The sequence below is a fragment of the Pelophylax lessonae genome (assembly GCF_965119305.1).
Source record: "Pelophylax lessonae genome assembly, chromosome: 1".
Taxonomy (NCBI): domain Eukaryota; kingdom Metazoa; phylum Chordata; class Amphibia; order Anura; family Ranidae; genus Pelophylax; species Pelophylax lessonae.
In genome coordinates this window covers 319,168,816-319,192,701 of record NC_138768.1, presented here as the reverse complement: position 1 = coordinate 319,192,701, position 23,886 = coordinate 319,168,816, and the positions used below count along the sequence as shown (strand labels likewise).

The following is a 23,886-nucleotide window of genomic DNA, read 5'->3' as shown; positions in this document are numbered from 1 at the left end:
TGTTTTGAATGCTGACATTTTTATGAATCTTGGGCTGAGTACCTGGAATTGAAGTCATAACATCATTTCCGGGTTTTTACATGGAGACCTGATTAGAGCCGAATGCGGCTTTGATCGGGTCTTCGGCGGCCGTGCAGGCTGGTTGCCCGGGTCTCCCGGGTTATCTCTAAAAATCGTATATCTCTAAATCTTATATTATGGAAATAAAAGATGTGTTGCTGAACTATATATATGATATTCATTTTTTTGCAAGTTACGGTTGCTTAGCCCTCTTAAATGTGTGTTATGCATGGTATGTTAAATATGTTGTTGTTTACACTAAGTTTGTTGTTTAACTTTATGGGTTGTTAACTTTGCATGCCACCAATAAGATAGTGTTAAGATGGCTATTTTTGGCAGAGGGTTGAGCATTTTAGAGTTTGCTTCAAGCATTAATAATGCTAGAATGAATCCTGTTTGGGCACCAGTGTGAATCAAAGCCACCTTCTAAATATTTTTGGTGACTAAAAGGCACTGGACTTACTTTTAGAATATAAGGACGGGCAAAGGGTGGTGATTCTGGCATGAAGCATTAGCATTTCAAAACAATAAAGTATAAGCACTGAAACAAATAGTAGATCCTTCTGTGTTTCTATTACTTTGGTGGATTGGGGAGGAGACAAACTTCTAGAATGGCACAGAACCCTCATTTGGCTTGTGCATCTAAAGAAGCCTGGAGAAGAAGAATTGTATTACTTGAACAAGGAACAAGATGTTTTCTCCACAGATGTATGAAATGTGCTTAGTCTGCTGGTCAGTTTCTTTAACGATAACGTGTGGGTTTCTTCATTCTGCTAAACTTTACTATGACAACCCAAAAACCTACTTGTAGACAAGCTGATTATCATCCATTCAAGTTGGCTTCCACAGATGTATGCAATGTGCTCAGTCTACTGGTCAGTTACTATAACCATAATGTGAGTGAGTTTCTTCATTCTGCTTCACTTTACTATGACAATCCAAAAACCTACTTGTAGACAAGCTGACTACCATCTATCCTAGTTGGCCCTATTGAAGTACAGTGTGTACCAAAACTGATTGAATCATTCTCCTAGCAAGTCAGCTCCCTCTGCTTTCCCATTCACAGAACACTTTCTTTGTCTATGTTAGAGAATTAAAATTCAAACCCTACTCTGCCCTCCTATTAATGTTAATGAGTGTGAATATTACAGTAATTGAATGAATTGTGCAGCTGCTGTGAAAAAAAAAATAATTTTTAATAAGGTGTGTATATTTTAGAACCAATTAACCAATTTTACACTGCAGTGCTAAATAAATAGTGTACAATCAAATTTTTTCTGTTCACAAACAAATAATACTAGTATTATTATTACAGATACTTATATAGGGCTGTCCATTTGTGCAGCTCTACATTCACATTATATGTGGATGACGTATGCTGCAAAGGTTAAGCTCTGTTGTTCAAAACCATTCACCATGCTATCCAAGAGTGTGTTTTTTTACTATTTTCCCCAATGTATCGAGTTGTTTGAGATGAGTTTTACCTACTTTTCTTTTGGCCAATAGACTGATTTTAGGATAAACATATATTATAAGGGAATATTTCAGCTGTGTCGGGCCCGGACTGTTTAGTGCGGTGGCTTGTCTATGATTGCGGCTCCCTGCTGGACGTATTAGAGAGAGGCATCACGCTATCTACAGGATCCCGTTGGAGCTCATATTGCATATCTGGTAAGCGTTTAGCGTGCCCTTAGCATGCAACACTGATTGTGGAGAAAGTCACAGTATATGGTGAAGGATCCCTTTCTTGCACCTGGCACCCATTTTTGGACTTTTCATTTTACTTTTCTTTATCTATATGGACATTATTTATGCTTAGATTGATTCACTGTCATGATTTATTCAACTGGACATTATGGCATAATTTGAAGCACAGTTCACTGTTATTACATTTTTTTCAGTTTGATTTTAGTATCATTGTGTCAATTTAGCGCGGCTTTTCTTTTATATATCTACATATATATTGTATATTTACATCAACACCCTGCCCTCAAGGAGCTTCCAATCTAAGGTCCTTAACTAACTCACATTCATACACTGGGGCCAGTTTAGACAGGAGCCAATTAACCTACCAGCATGTCTTTGTATAATAATAATAATATATCCAAATAATATATCCAAATTTCTTTACCATCACTGTAATCTGCTGCAAACCTTGAGGATTTATCGCTCCACAATGGCTGCATTTTAAAGCCCATTATCTGTACATATGTACAGTATATGTAAATACTTGACTATTCATAGCCTGGCTACAACTTTACTTTATATCCGAGCCTCAGTGCAATCACCCGTGCCTGTCTTTCCCCCAGGTTGTGAATGGATTAGTGTATGTGTCCCATTTGAGTAGTATCACAAGTGTACAATATCCTTCTCCCCTACAGGATCCCTTGCTGGCACTCGGGGGTTAGAAATAGAAGTAATATCTGTAACCCTTTCTCTCTCTGTTGCTTTACTCTGTACCAGTAGACACCAGATCTCAACCAGTTCACCAAAATTGTCCATGGCTGCTCCCAGGCCCTTCTTGGGCCTGGGAAATATTTACAAGAATGAGTAGCTTCTGTTTACATTCCATCTGCAAATAATGTTTAATAAAAATGCTGCGTTACAAAAATAACTACCATTGGAACCACTTCTACATATGATTTACAAAACAGATTATGTTAGCTTGGAAAACAGAACATTTCTAAGGAAGTCAAATTTGTCTTTATTTAGCTGACACACTTTTTGTAATGAGAATATATTGGAACGGTGCAATATCATATTCATTCTAGCCTTATCTATCTATAGTGCTCTGCAATTATTATTATTAAAAAGTTCACTTTCCATAAGTGACATTTGTTCAAGTGTACCCTCAGTCAGGCTTTCTATAATTGATAAAAATCAATTGTTATTGCATTCCAGCTGTTAAACCCCTATAGAAGTGATAGTGAACCTTGAGCCTGAGTGCCCAAACTTCAATAAAAAAACAACTTATTTTTTCCAAAGTGCCAACACTGCAATTAAACTGCAGCCACCCAGGTGATGATCACACACTCCAAGAGCGATTGCAGTCAATTCAGCACTCACCCTGCTCCGGCGTCCAGTGTCGGTGTGCCTGGTAGCAGCTTTTCCTTTTGTTGGTGCCTTTGATCACCCTCCTCACTCTTTATCATGTCCTCTCAGCACCGTCCTCTTGCTCCTCTCTGGCTGATTTAACTCCAGGGGCTGTTGTGGCTTGGGCTCTCTCTCCCTACTGAACCACCTCAGCTTCCTCTAACTCTTGTCTCCACACTCCTCTCACCCTTGCTCTCCCTTCTCCCTCAGCCCTTTTTTTTTTCTAGGCCCCGGCTGTCCCTCCTCTTTTTTTCTCAGGGCATGCTGGGGCCTTAGTTTTTCTTTAATTTATTAAAATGGAGCCATAGTCTTCCGGGACTACATGTCCCATGGTGCACTTGTCCTGGCTCTTCATTGGTCCCTGGCTGCAGCCAATGCAGGAGGAATCAGAGTGGGCAGCAATCCCTGCAAGCACCACTCTGTCCCTGTCCCATGCTGCTTAACAAAAGAAGGGGGAGAGGGGGAAATACATTGACAGCCCGCGCTTGCTTCTCCCCTTGTCACAACGCAGGCAGTTGCGGCGGTTCTTGGGTGCCCACAGAGAGGGCTCTGCGTGCCACCTGTGGCACACCTGCCATGGGTTCGCCATCACTGCCCCAGTGGCAGAACTACCAGGGTCACGGCAGTGCCCTTGCACCCCTGGCTTTCAGTTCTCTATGCAGTGGAGGGGGTGATCCGCAGCTCTGTGGTGACCACACGATCTCCCTCCAGCTAGCAATTCACAGGCAGGTATCGGCCCCTCCTCTTTCCACTGTATACAGGAATGTGAATTGCTAGCTGGAGGGAGATTCCACGGGCACCACAGAGCTGCTGATCGCCCCCTCCCCTCGGCTGCATAGTGATCTGACTGCCAGGGGTGCAGGGGGAGATGCTGTGGGCATGACAGAGCTACTGATAAATGTGCAGGTAAGTGGCCATGGGGTGATCTGGTTGTGCTAGAAGTACAGTGTGTGTGTGTGTATGTGTATGTGTGTGCATGCAGGTGTGTGTATATGTGTGTATATATACTGTATGTGTGTGCATATACGTGTATATGTGTATATACTGTAAATGTGTATGTGTGTGTGTGTGTGTGAATATGTGTATATGTGTGTGTGTTGGGGGAGGTCACACAGTACAGGACTATCCTAGCTCAGTGCCAATGCATGATTTATGCTGCTGGATGCCACTTGTTGCACACCATTATTGATACAATCTGGATGCCAAAGTACACAGAGCATGTATGAACTGAGTGCTACTATCTTCAAAATTCATATGTGCTGATACAAGAGATTATGGTGCTCATACTAGAGGGGTGCCGTAGACTGCAGAAGAGGGTGCACAGTGAGTGTGTTTGGGTACAGAGATGTGATGGGGGTTGGAGGTGCACTTTAAGTGGGTACAGAACAGAGATGTGTAAAGCCCCTTTCACACTGGCAGACCAATCGGGTCCACCTGTCCATTTTTCAGATGGAATCTATCAGTCCATCCATTGCTCTCTGTGGAGAAGAGGGTGTTAACGGACATGTGTCCGCTGACACCCGCTACCATCCGATACTGTCTGCTAAAAACAGACGGATAAAGATCCATTTCCCCATCTGTCCAGTGGATCAGATTAGTTGACAGTTGGATGGAGACAGATAGGTGGTCCGTTTCCATCCGACAGCCCATAGAGAGCATCGGGCTGTGTTCACTCTGCATTAGTGGAGCAGGCATGGACCTGTAATCTGTTTGCTCAGCGGGGATCAGAGGAGAGATCCCCTGCTGAGCAAGCAGATCCAGCTGACAGGTCTGCCCTGTGTGGAAGGGGCCTTAGGGGTGTGCGGGGTGCCAAGATGCAAATCTGTGGGGTGCAGAGATGTGCAGCAGAGTACATATATGTGCTGGGGTGTGTTGAGGTGTGCTGGAGAAAGCAGAGGATTCTGGGAGGTGCAGAGGTGTGTGTATGTGTGTGTGTGTGTGTGGGGGGGGGGGGTTACAAAGGCTTGATGGGTGTATGGAGGCATGATGAGGGATAAAGAGGATTCTAGGAGGGGCAGATGTGTACTGGGGGGGGGGGGGTACGGAGGATACTGTGAGGTGGTGCAGAGGTGTGTGTAAGAGGTGCAGTGATGTGCAAAGTGGGTAAAGAAGTGTGCTGGGGGGTACAGAGGTGTGCTAGGGGTACAGGGGTTATTTGGGAGGTACAGAGATGTGCAGGGGGCACAGAGGCATTCTGGGGGGTGTAGAAATGTGCAAAGAAGTATGGCATTAGATGGTTCTTGTAGAACCATACCCATTTTAAATGGCTCACCCCTAATTAAGATACATTTTCCGCCTACAATAGCTGGCTGATTACATAGAAAAAATACATAGAAAAAAAAAAAAAAAAACTGTCCCTGAAAGCTTTTTGGAAGGGTTGGCAACTATGAAAGAAGGGGTCCCACTGCGGAACACATGAAAGGGTCCTGCTGTGGGACCGCAGTAGAGGGCCCTGCGATCAGAGTAAAGGGCCCTGGATCAGTGGCAAGGGCACCAGGATGGGGTCAGGGGGGCACTTTATGGTTTCTTGCACCAGGGCCCTGAAGGTTCTAGTTACGCCTCTGCACTGCCATATAATATTTAAATCCATAGCTCAGAATCAGTTCATATGAGTTAGTTGCATAGTAAGCAATGAACAGATTAAGAAAGAAAGAATATTTGAGGTGCAGGACAGACTGATTGCAAGAGGTTATTCCAGTAGGGGTCTTCAAACTATGGCCCTCCAGTTGTTTAGGAACTACAATTCCCATCATGCCTAGTCATGTGTGTGAATGTCAGAGTTTTACAATGCCTCATGGGATGTGTAGTTCCACAACAGCTGGAGGGCCGTAGTTTGAGGATCCTTGAACACTGAAAAGAACAGTATTGAAGGGAATAGTGCTTGGATCAGCAGTTCTCAGAGGCATAATAGTAAAAGATTTCCGTTTGTGTCACATTACCATTCAGAATCACAACATATTTCAACATCCTTTAACCACTTAAGCCCCGGAGGATTTGGCTGCTAAACGACCAGGGGGTATTTTGCGATTCGGCACTGCGTGACTTTAACGGACAATTGCGCAGTCGTGCGATGCTGTACCTAAACGAATTTGACGTCCTTTTTTTCCCACAAACAGAGCTTTCTTTTGGTGGTATTTGATCACCTGTGCGATTTTTTGATCACGCGCTATAAACAAAAAAAGAGCGTCAATTTTGCAAAAATAGCAATATTTTTCACATTTTTATATGAAATTCCCCCCCAAAAAAATGTAAAAATCAAAATTTTTTAACATTTTCAGCCAATTTGTTTTATGCTACCTATGTTTGGTAAAAAAAATCGCAAAAAGCGTATTTTTATTGGTTTGCGCAAAAGTTATCAATCAAGAAGGACAGATCCTGCACATGCTGATATACAACAAGTACAAAGAGGAGTACTTCACCAGCCCATGGCGCTGTCCATGTATTCACCTCCTTTGTTTGTATGTTTTATAGCTGAAATGTCCTGGTTGCTGCTGCTCCTCTCTCACTCCACTGGGGGGGGGGGGGGGGCGGATCAAAACAATTCAAATCTGTAAAGAAAAGCGCACGCAACCTCGGGCAATAACGCTTTAATAAAGGACAACAACACAGTACATTGGAATTGCACTCACACTTTTCCTTTAAGACAATCGCTTTACAGCATTCCAACAGGAGCTACTTGCTCCTCCCGTCCCTCCAGATGGTGACTCTGCGGTCTCCTCATTCGCGGCTGCCGCCGCTGTTTCCCCGCTCTCCTTCACTTCCTGTGTTGCCTGGTCACCGGATGCCGGTTCTAGTGCGCCTGTGCACTATACCAACGTAATCTACGGCGCCTCAGGAGAGCCTCAGCCAAAGCCGGAGCCACAAGTTGTACGGAGCTGCGAGGTGGGAGATTCAAGACACGGGTGCACTGCCTCTGCTGTTACTACGGACAACGCGTTTCGGAGGCGGAGCCTCCTTCCTCAGGTCCCACCTTGCTTCCTGCTAACGCAAAAACATACATTAAAGATACAGTTTAAGATACAATTTAAAATACAATTTAAAATTTAAAATACAATTTAATACCAGCGCAGATATTAACCAGAGCTATTATAGATACATGTTTGGATATCACATTCCCTACATAGCAATGGTTGTCTCCTGCTAAAAATACATAAACGTATCCTAAAAGTATATATGTATATAAGACTCTAAGCTACATCAGCATTTCCTAATACCAATAGTCGACGGATCATATTAATTCCACATTATCTCTCATCCATCTACCAGGATAATTTCATAAGTCAGGATAATACACATAATAAATATATAAAAAATATATAAAAATACTAGTCTCATTAGAATTCAGTAAGATAAGATTCAATTCCATATGGCACATATGCAAATATCAATTAGTATATGAGGATACTACTCCATATGGGCCAACCAAATGTACTACACGACAGTTGTTTATATTTCTACACACACACACACACATATATATATATATATGTATACACACACACATGAGAAATACACATATATATACCTACACATACCCATCGGTGGTGACACCCTGAGTATCCCCAAATATATATCTATACATATACACCTATTCACATACCCAGCTGCTCAGATATTGTTGTGTGGACACGAATGTGCGTATGCCTCCGTGCACACTTCACAGACACATGGCCTGGCAGGGACTATGTTCCCTACCCTTGGTAACCATGTGTATGTGCATGTGCTGGAACCCACTCTACCATGCCCACACCCCCGTGCTGATATATCAAATGATCGTGTTGACTTCCAGCTCCTCATTGAGCCCACCCGGCGACATGGACCCAAGCGTAAAGATCCATAATGTTTCTTGCCTGCACAGGATCGAAAACCTTTCACCTTCTGGGAGAGTCATAGATATGGCTTCAATCCCAAATAATTCCAGGCCTGCAGTATCCCCACCATGTGCTTTACAGAAGTGTCTTGGCACGCTGTGCTTGTCTTTTTTCTGCTCAATAAACCGGCGATGTTCGCCAAACCTGGTGCGCATTGCTCTAACTGTCCTGCCAACATAAATTAAGCCACATGGGCACCTCAAGCCATAGACCACAAACTGTGTACCACAGCTAATGAATTGTTTGATATTATAGGAGCGCCCTGCAACTGATGTAAAGCTACTTTTGCCGTGTTGCATAAATGCACAAGCCTTACATCTGCTCTGCTTGCATTTGTAGGAGCCTACCATATTAAAGAGAACTGGGATAGTGGATGCTCTATTTTGGCATTTCATACTTTTTATTTTGCTTGGAGCAACCAGACTCTTTACATTGCTAGCCCGCCTAAACACCACTTTGGGTTTTTTAGGGAGCACTCTACCTAAGGCTGCATCCTGCTGCAGAATAGGCCAATGTTTCTGCAAAGCTCTCTTAATGGCCCAATGTTGGTTATTGAATTTTGTAATAAACATAACCTCTCGGGGAGCACCGTTCTCCACAGCTGCCTTGCTACTACAGCCTTCTATATAGCGATCTCTGGCTTTTTGTATATGCTGCACAGCATACCCTTTCTCCATAAATTTTTTCTCTAAAATTTTAGCTTGCAACAGATATTGCTCAGTGTCTGTGCAATTTCTACGCAGCCTACAGAATTGACTGTAGGGTATGTTTTCTTTCCATTTGGGCAAATGGCAGCTCTTCCAATGTAAATAAGAGTTACCTGCTGTTTCCTTAAAATGCGTTTTGGAGGTGATAGCCCCTTCTTCATTCCAGGTCAATTCTAGATCCAAAAATACAAGGGACTTCGCATCTAGTACATGCGTAAACCTAATGCCATACGGATTGGTGTTACAGTAGTTCACAAATTCTACTGCCCTATCAGCTGTACCATCCCATATTACTATTACATCATCGATGTAACGCCCATAGTACACCAAATGCTGTGCAAACGGGTTCTGCATCCAGATATGGAATTTTTCCCAAAACCCCATGAATAAGTTTGCATAGCATGGTGCAAAATGTGCGCCCATCGCAGTGCCTGAAATCTGTCTATAGTGTTTTCCCTGGAACTCGAAATAGTTCCTTTCCAGTGCAAACTGCGTGCAAGCACTGATAAATCCAGACTGGTCTGGATTGAGGTACTCCGCACCCGACAGGAAGTGTTCTACGGCCTTTAGTCCTCCCTCATGGGGTATTGAAGTATACAGGGAGCACACATCCAGGGATAGCCACAGATAGTTGGGTTCCCACCTATAATTCTGTAGTATCTCCAGCACCTGTGTGGAATCCCTAATGTATGCCGGGAGTGATGTAACTATCGGCTGTAGATGGAGATCCACATATTGGGAGAGTCTGCTGGTAATACTCTCCATGGCCGCTACAATTGGCCTACCAGGAGGACAAACTGGATTTTTGTGTATCTTTGGGGTATGGTAGAAGTACAGGGTTTTAAAATAATTATTTAGAAAAAACAGTTTCTCAGATTTATTAATAATTTTACTGTTGAAGGCCTTATTAATAAGCTCCTTTAGTTCTATCTTATACTGAGGGAGGGGATCCTGGCTCAGAACCTCATAGGTGTTATGGTCCGACAATAGTCTTACCGCTTCCCCAATATAATCCTCCCTATTTTGTACTACTATCCCTCCTCCTTTGTCCGCTACCCTTATGATAATATCGTTATTCTTTTTCATTCGATTGAGTGCCACTATTTCTTCTGAGGATAAGTTATTAGTACTTAGCTTCCCCTTAGGGCGGTTACAGATTTTGTTAAAATCCGCATACACCATGGCATAGAACGTTTTGGTGTATTCATTCTTAACATGATGTGGGTAGAAACTGGACTTGGGTCTAAAATGGCTATACTTTATCTCATTGTAATAGGGGTTAGAGATAGCATTATCTGGTGTTGTACCCCCTTCAAGCCATAATTCTTCCAATATGTCTAACACTTCTCTATCTAATTCTGATTCTCCTAACTCCCCACCGTCCTCCTCCTCAGCCATCTCCGTGGAGTCTGAGGGGCCTATGGACACCTCTTTAACCTTTGCATTTTGGAGGCTGAAGTATCTCTGCACTGTAAGGTCCCTCATATACTTATGCAGATCTTTAAACAGATCAAAGATGTTAGCATTACTACTTGGGGCAAAATTGAGCCCCTTCTGTAGTAAGCTGATTTCTCCTTCTCCAAGTACATGTGTTGACAAATTGAATATTTTTACTGTGGAGATGGGTGATGTAGTTTTCCTCTTTTTATTTCGCTTCCCCTTTCCTCCTCTGCTTCCTCTATATCTCCTATTTTCCTTTTTTCTGCGGGAGGGGGGCGGTCTAAAAAAGTCCCATCACTGGTCTGGGGCATATGTCCTGTCTGGGCATCTAGCTCCTCTCCTACTATAGCGGTACCTTCAATCTGTGACAGGTCCCTATGTCCTGTGGTGGGTTCCTCTAATGCCTCATACCTATTGGATAGTGGGATTCCTTGGTAGGGTACAATTGGCCCACCCTGGGCTCCCCCATCCATAGAGTATGGACCCTCTCTGGGCCCCTGCTGGGGCCTATCTCCCTTCCCTCCTGACTTCTCCCGATCTCCGGGTCCTGTGATACTCTGGTGGCCTCCTGCCATTTGCCCAAATGGAAAGAAAACATACCCTACAGTCAATTCTGTAGGCTGCGTAGAAATTGCACAGACACTGAGCAATATCTGTTGCAAGCTAAAATTTTAGAGAAAAAATTTATGGAGAAAGGGTATGCTGTGCAGCATATACAAAAAGCCAGAGATCGCTATATAGAAGGCTGTAGTAGCAAGGCAGCTGTGGAGAACGGTGCTCCCCGAGAGGTTATGTTTATTACAAAATTCAATAACCAACATTGGGCCATTAAGAGAGCTTTGCAGAAACATTGGCCTATTCTGCAGCAGGATGCAGCCTTAGGTAGAGTGCTCCCTAAAAAACCCAAAGTGGTGTTTAGGCGGGCTAGCAATGTAAAGAGTCTGGTTGCTCCAAGCAAAATAAAAAGTATGAAATGCCAAAATAGAGCATCCACTATCCCAGTTCTCTTTAATATGGTAGGCTCCTACAAATGCAAGCAGAGCAGATGTAAGGCTTGTGCATTTATGCAACATGGCAAAAGTAGCTTTACATCAGTTGCAGGGCGCTCCTATAATATCAAACAATTCATTAGCTGTGGTACACAGTTTGTGGTCTATGGCTTGAGGTGCCCATGTGGCTTAATTTATGTTGGCAGGACAGTTAGAGCAATGCGCACCAGGTTTGGCGAACATCGCCGGTTTATTGAGCAGAAAAAAGACAAGCACAGCGTGCCAAGACACTTCTGTAAAGCGCATGGTGGGGATACTGCAGGCCTGGAATTATTTGGGATTAAAGCCAGATCTATGACTCTCCCAGAAGGTGAAAGGTTTTCGATCCTGTGCAGGCAAGAAACATTCTGGATCTTTACGCTTGGGTCCATGTCGCCGGGTGGGCTCAATGAGGAGCTGGAAGTCAACACGATCATTTGATATATCAGCACGGGGGTGTGGGCATGGTAGAGTGGGTTCCAGCACATGCACATACACATGGTTACCAAGGGTAGGGAACATAGTCCCTGCCAGGCCATGTGTCTGTGAAGTGTGCACGGAGGCATACGCACATTCGTATCCACACAACAATATCTGAGCAGCTGGGTATGTGAATAGGTGTATATGTATAGATATATATTTGGGGATACTCAGGGTGTCACCACCGATGGGTATGTGTAGGTATATATATGTGTATTTCTCATGTGTGTGTGTATACATATATATATATATATGTGTGTGTGTGTGTAGAAATATAAACAACTGTCGTGTAGTACATTTGGTTGGCCCATATGGAGTAGTATCCTCATATACTAATTGATATTTGCATATGTGCCATATGGAATTGAATCTTATCTTACTGAATTCTAATGAGACTAGTATTTTTATATATTTTTTATATATTTATTATGTGTATTATCCTGACTTATGAAATTATCCTGGTAGATGGATGAGAGATAATGTGGAATTAATATGATCCGTCGACTATTGGTATTAGGAAATGCTGATGTAGCTTAGAGTCTTATATACATATATACTTTTAGGATACGTTTATGTATTTTTAGCAGGAGACAACCATTGCTATGTAGGGAATGTGATATCCAAACATGTATCTATAATAGCTCTGGTTAATATCTGCGCTGGTATTAAATTGTATTTTAAATTTTAAATTGTATTTTAAATTGTATCTTAAACTGTATCTTTAATGTATGTTTTTTAATATATGTTTTTTAAAAGTGGATAGCCCCTTGCTTCTCCCATCCCAGCCAAGGTGGATAAGGATTATTGGTTACTGGCCCCTTTAAGAATACACAATTAAATAATTAGGGCCGATGGTATCCCGGGTATATAGGGAGGGGCGTTAGCAGGAAGCAAGGTGGGACCTGAGGAAGGAGGCTCCGCCTCCGAAACGCATTGTCCGTAGTAACAGCAGAGGCAGTGCACCCGTGTCTTGAATCTCCGACCTCGCAGCTCCGTACAACTTGTGGCTCCGGCTTTGGCTGAGGCTCTCCTGAGGCGCCGTAGATTACGTTGGTATAGTGCACAGGCGCACTAGAACCGGCATCCGGTGACCAGGCAACACAGGAAGTGAAGGAGAGCGGGGAAACAGCGGCGGCAGCCGCGAATGAGGAGACCGCAGAGTCACCATCTGGAGGGACGGGAGGAGCGAGTAGCTCCTGTTGGAATGCTGTAAAGCGATTGTCTTAAAGGAAAAGTGTGAGTGCAATTCCAATGTACTGTGTTGTTGTCCTTTATTAAAGCGTTATTGCCCGAGGTTGCGTGCGCTTTTCTTTACAGATTTGCAAAAGTTATCGCGTTTACTAACAAAGGGAAAGATTTATGTCATTTTTTTTGTTTTTTTTTAACGCGATTTTTTTTGCGGTACTGCGACATTGCGGCGGACAGATCGGACCCTTGACTGAAATTTTTGACACTTTTGGGGTTACCAGTGACATTTCTACAGTAATCAGTGCTATACATATGCACTGTTACTGTAAAATTACACTGGCAGTGAAGGGGTTAACTTTTTTTTTTAAAAGGGAGGGGCTATGTGTGTCCCTAGGGGCGTGCTTTCTACTGTGATTGGCTGTGGCTTCAGATGTATGAACAGTGATCAACGGTTCTACATAGTAGAACCGTATGATCATCCTTCATACACAGGGGAGAATGACAGGCAGCTTGTTTACACAAGCCGCCTGACTTTCTCCCTCTCCCCCGACGATCGCCGAGTGACCGGCGGACATTGGGTCCGCCGGTTACACGTGCGGGGGGGGGGGGGTCCGTGAGCGCGCGGGAGCGCGCCTCCGCGGGCGCGCGCTCCCTCCCCAGAGCCTCACAGGCTAGCGGCGTAGACCTACGTCGCTCTGCCTGTGAGGGGCTGACTGCCGCAGTAAATATACTGTGAGCAGTTGGCAAGCGGTTAAAAACATTGGAAAATTGTAAGAAAGTTACCCAAGGGTGGAAGAACCTCAACTACCACCACTACTACAGTTCTTTAGTAGATGGAACTTGATTGATTAGGGACAGGATCATTAGGGCTGACTTTAGAACAGTATAACTACATTTTTGGGTACCAGACAATATGTGTTGTTTCCCTGTTTATCAATGTTTGCTCATTATAAAAGGATCCAAGTTCCCATATTGATATACAGGGAATGAAAATCAAAATAAAAGGTTATTTCACAAGTCAGAGCTCTTATCTAGGGATAATCGAACTTTTGAAAAGTTTGGTTCGACCAGAACACCCGAACTTCCTGAAAGTTCAGCCCGGATTTCAGAACCCTATTGAAATCAATGGGACCCAAACTTTGGTAATCAAAAAACACCATTTTGAAGCCCTAAAACCCAATAAATGCCACTAAAAAGTGCCTAGGGTTCTGGGTCATGCCCCAGGGACTATTAATCACACAAAAAAAAAGTTCTTAAAAATTTTGTCGTATTTGATAGAGAGCCAATTATTGAAAAAATTGAAAAAAAAAAAAAAAGAGATTATTTGCAGGCATAGGGCTCCGCTCCTATCACACCTATATGTGTGTATGTGTATAAATACATATATGTGTGTGTGTATTATATACCCCTATGCAGAAGTTCAGATGTTATGCCTGCCTCCAAAGACGCCCAGATAATGCCTAAAAAAAGCCTGCAACAAAAATGCCCAGGTGTGTTGTTGCAGGCGTTTTTTTGGGCATTTTTAGGCGTCTTTGGAGGCAGGCATAACATCTGAACGTCTGTATAGGGGTATATATACACACACACACACACACATATATGTATTTATACACATACACACATATAGGTGTGATAGGAGCGGAGCCCTATGCCTGCAAATAAGTTAATTAGCGCAGGCATAGGGTTCTGCTACTTTCACACCTATATGTGTGTATGTGTATATATACAGTACATACGTGTGTGTATATACCCCTACACAGAAGTTCAGATGTCATGCCTGCCTCCAAAGACATCCACAAAAAAGCCCAATAAAACGCCTGAAACAAAAACGGCCAGGTGTAAAAGTAGCGGAGCCACTACCCTGCTCTACTGCAATTCTAATACAAACGATCTTTTTTCTATGGCGGTCACCCTGACATGGAAGAGTTTGGTCACCCTGCCATAGCAGTCAGAGTCAGTTCAACCTACATTACACTACGGTCACCCTGACACTTAACACTTTCCCTACAGAAACTAGATTATTGAATCTAACTATAGTGGAAAACAGTACCCTAATAGTACTACACTAGATATCCCTTTCCTCACACTAATAATTGCTAAATTACACTTTTGAAGCAGGAGTAACAGAACTGCTTCCACTCTCTTCCACAGCCCTGTATTAAAGTGCTAGAGATTTGGCGGGGCTATGTTATATACTGGGGGGCGTATTCACTACTGATTGGCCTCTGGACCCCCTAGTCACTCCAATCATATTCCTAGCATCCTCCTGCCCCCTCAATTGGCTTTTACTGATGGTTCTGGTCCAATCACGGGCTTTTAAAGCCCAGTTCCTGTCCCATTGCATTTTGGTCGGTTCTGGTTGCCGAATTCCAAACTTTTTCAGCAAAAAGTTCGGAATTCGGCGAATTTCGAACAGTCAATGTTCGGGTTGAACCGATGGTCGACCCGAACCGTTTGATCATCCCTACTCTTATCTAGTATATATAATCAAATGTCCCTGTGGTTTCTATTATGTGGGAGAAACCCACATATCAATCACAGCCAATCATAGCACCGCCCCCTACTCCCGCTTCAGCCTTTAGCACCCGCCCCCTTCCCGGCATAAACAGCAATACTACTACAGATGCCTGTGACAAGCACAGTTGCAGGGGAGACACAGAAGGGTAAACCAAACATAATTTGTTGTGCACAGTGTAAGGGCACAATGGGCCCCACATCCCTTGGGGCCCATAAGCAGTGCACACATTGCGCACATGGATGATACGCCACTGATTCCATCTCCTGATTGTTATCGGTAGCTAAACATTTCAAACTATGCAGAAACTCTGTAGCGCATGTTAGAATCAAAAGCTAACTTCACATTTTTGTTTACTAAAATCCAACCCCCCTATGGGACATTTTGGCATGTTGCAGTTTGCCGATTTTTTACTGTGCGTTTTGCTGCGTTTGATGCTTGTTTCTTTTCACGTAGCAAAATGTGTGTTTACTTCCATAGTTAGTCTGGCTGAAAAAAGTCCTTCTTTTTCAACCAATAAAAGGGAAAAGAAAATTTGGGGTGCTATTAAAAATTAATGGCACTGAAAGTGCAACAAATTCATTTAGGTGTATAAAGGTGGTGTTGGAAGAATGGGCTGAGTCAGGAATCTTTCACTAAATGTAGCCAAAGTAATGTATATGTGAACCTATAAATGTAGATAGAAGTAATACTTTATATAAATCGCAGTAGTTAGAGTGATGCTTTATGATTAACCTATTTCAAGTGAATGTTCTTGTTTGAGGCTTAAAACCCCCCTTGTCTGCATTAAAGGGGAGTTTGTGTTTCTTGTTTCTGCAGAAGGAAGACCTTGAAGAGATAACAGGACAAGACTTCCATATGCCGAATACAGCGGGACATGACCAAACCAGTTCTTACCAGTGCGATTGCTATCAGTTTTACATTTGGGCTAGTCACGTGGTGTAAATGCCTAGTTAACCGTTAATTTACCATATGAAGAAGTGGACAATAATTGGATGGAAATATACTGTTTCACCTTGGTTACAGCCCAGAACACGCCTATGCTTCATACATATTCATTACTATAAACAGTTCAAGCTCTATTGTTTTATTAGATTTGTACGGGAGACAGGCTACTCTGTTATACTGTGTATTTCTTCATGCACATGAAAATAAAACGGATCTCCCTTGTTTTCCAAATTGCTGTAATTCAGTATTGAGTTATTTAATTAACTCACAATGGATGTACACTATACAATCTGATTGTACAATCTCTGTACAATTTCTTTAGATTTACCAAAACTATGGGATATCTATTTACTTTATTTCCAATCAGGCAGGTTCTTGCACTACATCAGAGATGTCTAACTGGCAGCCCACAGGTTGCATGCGGCCCCCAGATAGTTTAACATGCAGCCTGTGCCCGTCTGGAGGGACACTCGGGATACCATGCAAACATAGCAGCTTGTGGCAGCTTACATTGACAAGCCAGACAAATGCACATGTGGAATGATGGCGTGCAAACCTAGTTGATGGGTGCAGGGTGTGTGTGAGGTCAGCTGGTGAACTGCTTCCTGTGTCTTACTGGCTCTCACATCCCAAATCTACATAACAGGAAGTCATGAAGTTTTCTATGAATACAGCAGGGACTAAGATAAGGCCTTGTTCTAAAAATGAAAGAAAGTTTTTCTTTTTCTACAACTGAGGTACATTATTGGTATATTGGTACATAGAGGAGCTCAATTTTAGGGGGAAAAAATAGTTGAACTTAGCTTTTAGGATTATTGATTACATCTCTAAGTCTCAAAGAGGGTATAACACAGGTAAATGTAACAAGATGAAGAAAAGTGCAAAAGATCTCAAATCTAAACACCATTCCCCTTAGGGGTCTTAATAATGACTTTGATTCAAATTTATTCTTATAGTTTGTAATTTTCAGAATGTTTGCAATTTTACATTTTCTATAGGTTCTTGAATGAAAACTACCAATGAATACTGCTACACTGTTTCTCTACCTGCTGTTCCTACTGGATATAATGAACTGATTTTGCTTGAATTCATTCAGGTGACACATTTCTGGTTTTTGTAACTAGTTATGATGTGTTTTCCTTTGATGATATTCAGACTTGCTTACCTGAGGAAGGGTCCTGATGCTGTAAGGAGATTTTTATATAGGTATACACATATACATAATTACATAGTTATATAGTTAGTCGGGGTGAAAAAAGACCCAAGTCCATCTAGCTCAACCAATAAAAAACAAAAAAAGAAAACACAACCATAAAATCCCATATACACAATCCTATACCCACAGTTGATCCAGGAGGGCGAAAAACCCCAGCAAAGCATGATCCAATTTACAACAGCAGGGGAAAAATTCCTTCCTGATCCCCCGAGAGGCAATCAGATATTCCCTGGATCAACTTTACCTATAAATGTTAGTACCCAGTTATATTATGTAAAACTAGAACAGAATCCAGGCTTTTTTTTTTTTTTAAAGCAATCTACTGAGCTGGCCAGAACCACCTCTGGAGGGAGTCTATTCCAAATTTTCACAGCTCTTACTGTGAAGAAACCTTTCTATATTTGGAGACAAAATCTCTTTTCCTCTAGATGTAAAGAGTGCCCCCTTGTCCTCAGTGATGACCTTTTAAAGTGAATACCTCAACACCAAGTTCACTATATGAACCCCTCATGTATTTATACATGTTGATCATATCCCCCTTAATCTCCTCTTCTCAAGAGAGAATAAATTCAGTTCCTCTAATCGTTCCTCATAGCTGAGCTCCTCCATGCTTCCTATTTTAGTTGCCCTTCTCTGCACTTTCTCCAGTTCTTTTTTGTGAACTGGTGCCCAAAACGTAACTGCATATTCCAGATGAGGTCTTACTAATTATTTAATTATGTAATGGGCAAAATGATATCTCTCTCTCTCTGGAATTTATACCTCTCCTAATACAAGAAGGGACTTTGCTTGCTTCTTTGCTTGTACAGGTTATATATATATATATATACACAGTATATCACAAAATGAGTACACCCCTCACATTTTTGTAAATATTTTATTATATCTTTTCATGTGACAACACTGAAGAAATTACACTTTGCTACAATGTAAAGTAGTAAGTATAAAGGTCGTATAACAGTGTAAATTTGCTTTCCCCTCAAAATAACTCAACACACAACCATTCATGTCTAAACCGCTGGCAACAAAAGTGAGGACACCCCTAAGTTAAAATGTCCAAATTGGGCCCAATTAGCCATTTTCCCTCCCCAGTGTCATGTGACTAGTTAGTGTTACAAGGTCTCAGGTGTGAACGGGGACCAGGTGTGTTAAATTTGGTGTTATTGGTCTCACTCTCTCATACTAGTCACTGGAAGTTCTACATGGCACGTCATGGCAAAGAACACTCTGAGAATCTGAAAAAAATAATTGTTGCTCTACATAAAGATGGCCTAGGCTATAAGAAGATTGCAAGACAATGAAACAGCTGCAGCACGGTGGCCAAGACCATACAGTGGTTTAACAGGACTGGTTCTACTCAAAACAGGTCTCGCCATGGTCGACCAAAGCAGTTGAGTGCACGTGCTCAGCGTTATATCCAGAGGTTGTCTTTGGGAAATAGCTGTATGAGTGCTGCCAGCATTGCTGCATAGGTTGAAGGGGTGGGGGGGTCAGCCTGTCAGTGCTCAGACCATACGCTGCACACTGCATCAAATTGGTCGGCTTGGCTCTTCTAAAGATGATGCACAAGAAAGCCTGCCAACAGTTTGGTGAAGACAAGCAGACTAAGGACATGGATTACTGGAACCATGTCCTGTGGTCTGATGAGACCAAGATAAACTTATTCGGGTCAGATGGTGCCAAGCAGGTGAGGAGAACAAAGACAAGTGTGTCTTGCCTACAGTCAAGCATGGTGGTGGGAGTGTCATGGTCTGGGGCTGCATGAGTGCTGCCGACATTGGGGAGCTACAGTTCATTGAGGGAACCATGAATGCCAACATGTACTGTGACCTACTGAAGCAGAGCATGATCCCCTCCTTTCGGAGACTGAGCCGCAGGGCAGTACTTCCAACATGATAACGACCCCAAACACACCTACAAGACGACCACTGCCTTGCTAAAGATGCTGAGGTTAAGGTGATGGACTGGCCAAGCATGTCTCCAGACCTAAAACCTATTGAGCCTCTGTGGGGCATCCTCAAACAGAAGGTGGAGAAGCGCAAGGTCTCTAACATCTAACATCCATCAGTTTTGTGATGTCGTCATGGAGGAGTGGAAGAGGACTCCAGTGGCAACCTGTGAAGCTCTGGTGAACTCCATGCTCAAGAGGGTTAAGGCAGTGCTGGAAAATAATGGTGGCCACACAAAATATTGACACTTTTGGCCCAATTTGGACACTATTACTTAGGGGTGTACTCACCTTTGTTTCCAGCGGTTTAGACATTAATGGACAGAAAATTTACACTGTTATACAAGCTGTACACTCACTACTTTACATTGTTGCAAAGTGTAATTTCTTCAGTGTTGTCACATGAAAAGATATAATAAAATATTTACAAAAATGGGAGGGGTGTACTCACTTTTGTGAGATACTATATATGTGACGGTATGACTGTATCTCACCACCTTGTAATTCCTTAATCCCCAATAGTTGAAGAATCCCCAATTCGCCAAATAAGAAATCGCTGGTATCGCTGAATAATTCCACACATGAGCCAAAGCTGAATGCTCAAACGCCTTTACTCGAAGCAACCACAGACATTTAAAACTCCAATTTCTTTTATCCCCTGCCCCCATGCAATGGAGACACCCACAACAAATACACATTAACCAATAACACAAATGTTACAATCCACATAAAATCCTCCCTTCTGTCTGGGATGTAATTATAGTAAACAATGGTAATCATAATTATCACAGGCAGGAAAAATGCAGTTTTACCCGCATGCTGTAACTTTAAAACTATACATCCAATCTTTATACAAATACATATTCACAATCAATCCATTCAGGGGGACAACCTATTAAAAAATGGCATGAATCGGACCAGAGGTTCCAAAGTTAGTACCAGTCTCTTTGGCCTGGGTGTACACATGGCTTGTCTGCCCAAAATCAGTTCTACACAGTCTTTTGTCCTGGAGACAATTGAGAAGTGAATCCTCAATATAGTCTTTTAAGCAGGGAGAGGAAACATGCGGACAGACATAGAAGGGCATCCTTCACAATATATATATATATATATATATATATATATATATATATATATATATTCTTACTTTTGTAGTGTGTCTTAAATTATTATTAATGGATTTATTTCTCCTTTCCTTTCTAATATTCCACTGCTATTGAAAGAGGAAGATTGTGTTGTTTATAGCAAACAACACTAATTTAGGTTTAGTAAAGTTTACACTACAGAAGCCTAAATCAATGTATTATGTTTAGCTTTTCAGGCATCAGAAAACTGAATTCTGATTAATTGCTAGGGTTTTTTTTTTTTTTTTACACAACATCATTATTCCTTGCACATCTTTAATCAAAGCAGAACTTTACTTAAATATAAAATAATAAAATAATCAATGTTAAGCAATAGAGGGGTTGATTTACTAAAATTGGAGAGGGCAAAATCTGGTGCAGCTGTCCATGGTAGCCAATCAGCTTTTAAATTCAGCTGTTCAATAAGCTTTGACAGAAAAACCCTAGCAGCTGGTTTCTATGCAGAGCTGTACCACATTATGCACTCTCTAGATTTAGTAAACCAACCCCATAGTATTTTGACAGAATTGACTTAGCATGTCTCTCAGCCCATAAGCAGCATCTACCAAGATTGGAGCCAAGTGTCTGTATCATGTAACTCCTATGCACATGTGGCCGGCCGGTGGCTGAAGAGGGACATGAACTCAAAGGAAGTCCTATAGAAGATGGCATAGTTGCCAACATTTGAAAAAAAAATCCAGGGACACTTTGCAGCACAGCTATCAATTACTTACTACACCCACTTCCCTGAAGCTCCGCTCCGCTCGGGACTGTCCCGGCAAAAACGGAACAGTTGGCAAGTATGAGATGGCAATGGATGGAATGACATGGAACAGCACTCAATGGTCAATGCTAGCGCAGTGCAAACAGAGAGGTGCATATGCCATAATGTGTATGTATGCCATGCACCTTTGTCACATTTGCTAAACAGCTTGGATTATATGTACATGTGAGGAAAAATATAAAGCATGTAATATAAAAAAATGCAGTTATTGGAATACAGTTTGTTTCTTAAAATTTAGCTTTTATGACTGATGTAAAAGTTTGGGTTATCCAGGCTTAACCATTCAATAATAATTTCAGTAAAAATTTAAGAGCCTAATCTGCCCTTCTGGAAGCGTTTAATCAATAAGAATGTACCCCTTTACAAAGCTACTTATTTGTCCCGGGGTTGTCCTAGGAAATTTGAGAAGGTCTGGCACTTGTGGACAGTTTTGGAGAGTACAAAAAATGATCAAGAGTCTACAGACTGAATTCATTCCCCCCTGATAAGGTTTAGTTTAGGATATGATACTTCTCTGTATGGACTCACATTACATTTGTTCAGGTAGGATTCTAAACATGAGTTAATATTTTTCTATTACATTATCCTGATGGTTGAGAGGGAACAGGAATCTCCTTATAATTCATCAACCCTTGAAGTGATTTTATGGGAGAATGACAGAGCAAGGTGTATGGAAGGTGTGTTGTTCCCCCCCCCCCTTTTTTTTTTTAAATAGTGTTCTATAATAGGAGGTGTTATTAGTAGTTCTGGTTTTTTTTTTTTTTTTGTTTTAGCCAGGGAATGCCCTAAGGCTATATTTTGTACCTATACATTTAAATGTTTCAATAAAAACACATTTACCCCAAAAAACTTTAAGAGCACTGTGAGCGTTATTACTTACTTCAGACATGATGCTGTAGTCCCCTGAAGAATAAGGGATGTCCTGCTGAGTAAATGTAAGAGTTATTTATCTTATTAAAGTGAACTTATACATATAATCAGTCACTTTACAACATAAATCGGTTCATCTTAAATCTGACAAAAAAGGGGCATATTTATAAAGCAGTGAAACTGTTATTCACCAAACATTCACTGCAAGTGCATTTGTTTTAAATGACAGTGATTGAGTCACCCTTTGTGTATGTTTGGTGAAAGTTACATTCACTGCTTTATAAATATGAAGTCCCCCCTAGATATTAAGGGCCCTTTCACACTTGTGCGACCTGAAAGTCACACAACTTTGATGCAACTTGAAGCAATGCCTGTGTAATCTGGAGGCCTATGGGCTTCAAGTCGCATCAAAGTCGGACCAAAGTAGTGCAGGAACTTTTTTGATGTCGCTGCGACGTGAAGTCACACAGATATGAATGGTACTCATTGGAAATCATGGGGTACGAATTGTGATGCAACTTTGCAGAAAATCACAGGGCTTTGGAGAAAAAAATTAACATAGGTCAAATCTCGTGACGCACTTTTGAAGAACTCTTCAGATCTTGAATAACACAGATTTACAGCTATTTTAAATTAATTTATAAATCCATATTTATAAAAATAAAAAAACATGTTCATTTTACCCAGAGCTAAAATATGAAGGTAAACCTGAATTGCATGTTATGTCAGTTTTTCTGGCGGATCTGAATGGAAACTCATTGTTAGTCTATAGGTAAGCACATGTAAATGGACTTGGATCCTTTTACATCCAATTACATCTACGTTCATCTAAGTCTGAAAAAAATAAAAAACAGAAAAGGTTTGCATCCTTCACCATTTTTTTGGACATAAACATATCTGATTAGAGGTAAAAAGGTATAAACGGAAGCATATTCATTTACATCCACCTATCCATAGACCTAGCATGGGTTGGTAAAGCTCTGTTCCCCCCTCCATCACAAAATTGAAGAAAAGGCTGAACAGACGTGGATGGAAAAGTAACATCTGTTCTGCTCCAATTCAGCTGGGAACCTGTTCACAAATCCCTTGCTGTTTGAAATAGATGCCTTCTTGATAGGGCCTCTTCCTCATTTTGTTAGAGACGACATTTAAGCAGCAATTTTTCAGCAGTGCAGTCCTCTGCCTTTTTATACTGCAGCAGCTAAAGAAGTTTTCATCCTTTTGAGGGCTGCTGAGATCCCCTACTTTTGTTCATGTTCTGGTTTGCTGCAGTGTTTTAGAGAGAAATGGATAAGGTTTGGCTTTCACATTTCTCATTTAATTGGTAAAAAGTATTAAGTTGTCTGGTTTATCCACTTGAAGACCAAGCCTTTTTCTGACATTTGTTGCTTACAAATTAAAATCAGTATATTTTGCTAGAAAATTACTCTGGACCCCCAAACATTATATATATATATATATATATATATATATATATATATATATATATATATACAGCTGCAAGAAAAAGTATGTGAACCCTTTGGAATGATATGGATTTCTGCACAAATTGGTCATAAAATGTGATCTGATCATCATCATCTAAGTCACAACAATATACAATCACAGTCTGCT

At 41.7% G+C, this 23,886-nt stretch overlaps 1 protein-coding gene across 1 annotated transcript in view; it reads right to left on the bottom strand.

Annotated features, from left to right (window-relative positions):
- The window catches only part of LOC309545419 (uncharacterized protein), a 123,270-nt gene that overhangs the window by 15,939 nt on the left and 83,445 nt on the right, over positions 1 to 23,886 (bottom strand). Inside the window, exon 4 of the mRNA XM_082244607.1 lies at positions 22,283 to 22,324. Within this exon, the coding sequence (XP_082100733.1) occupies positions 22,283 to 22,324 (42 nt within the window). The remainder of the gene's footprint in view (positions 1 to 22,282; positions 22,325 to 23,886) is intronic.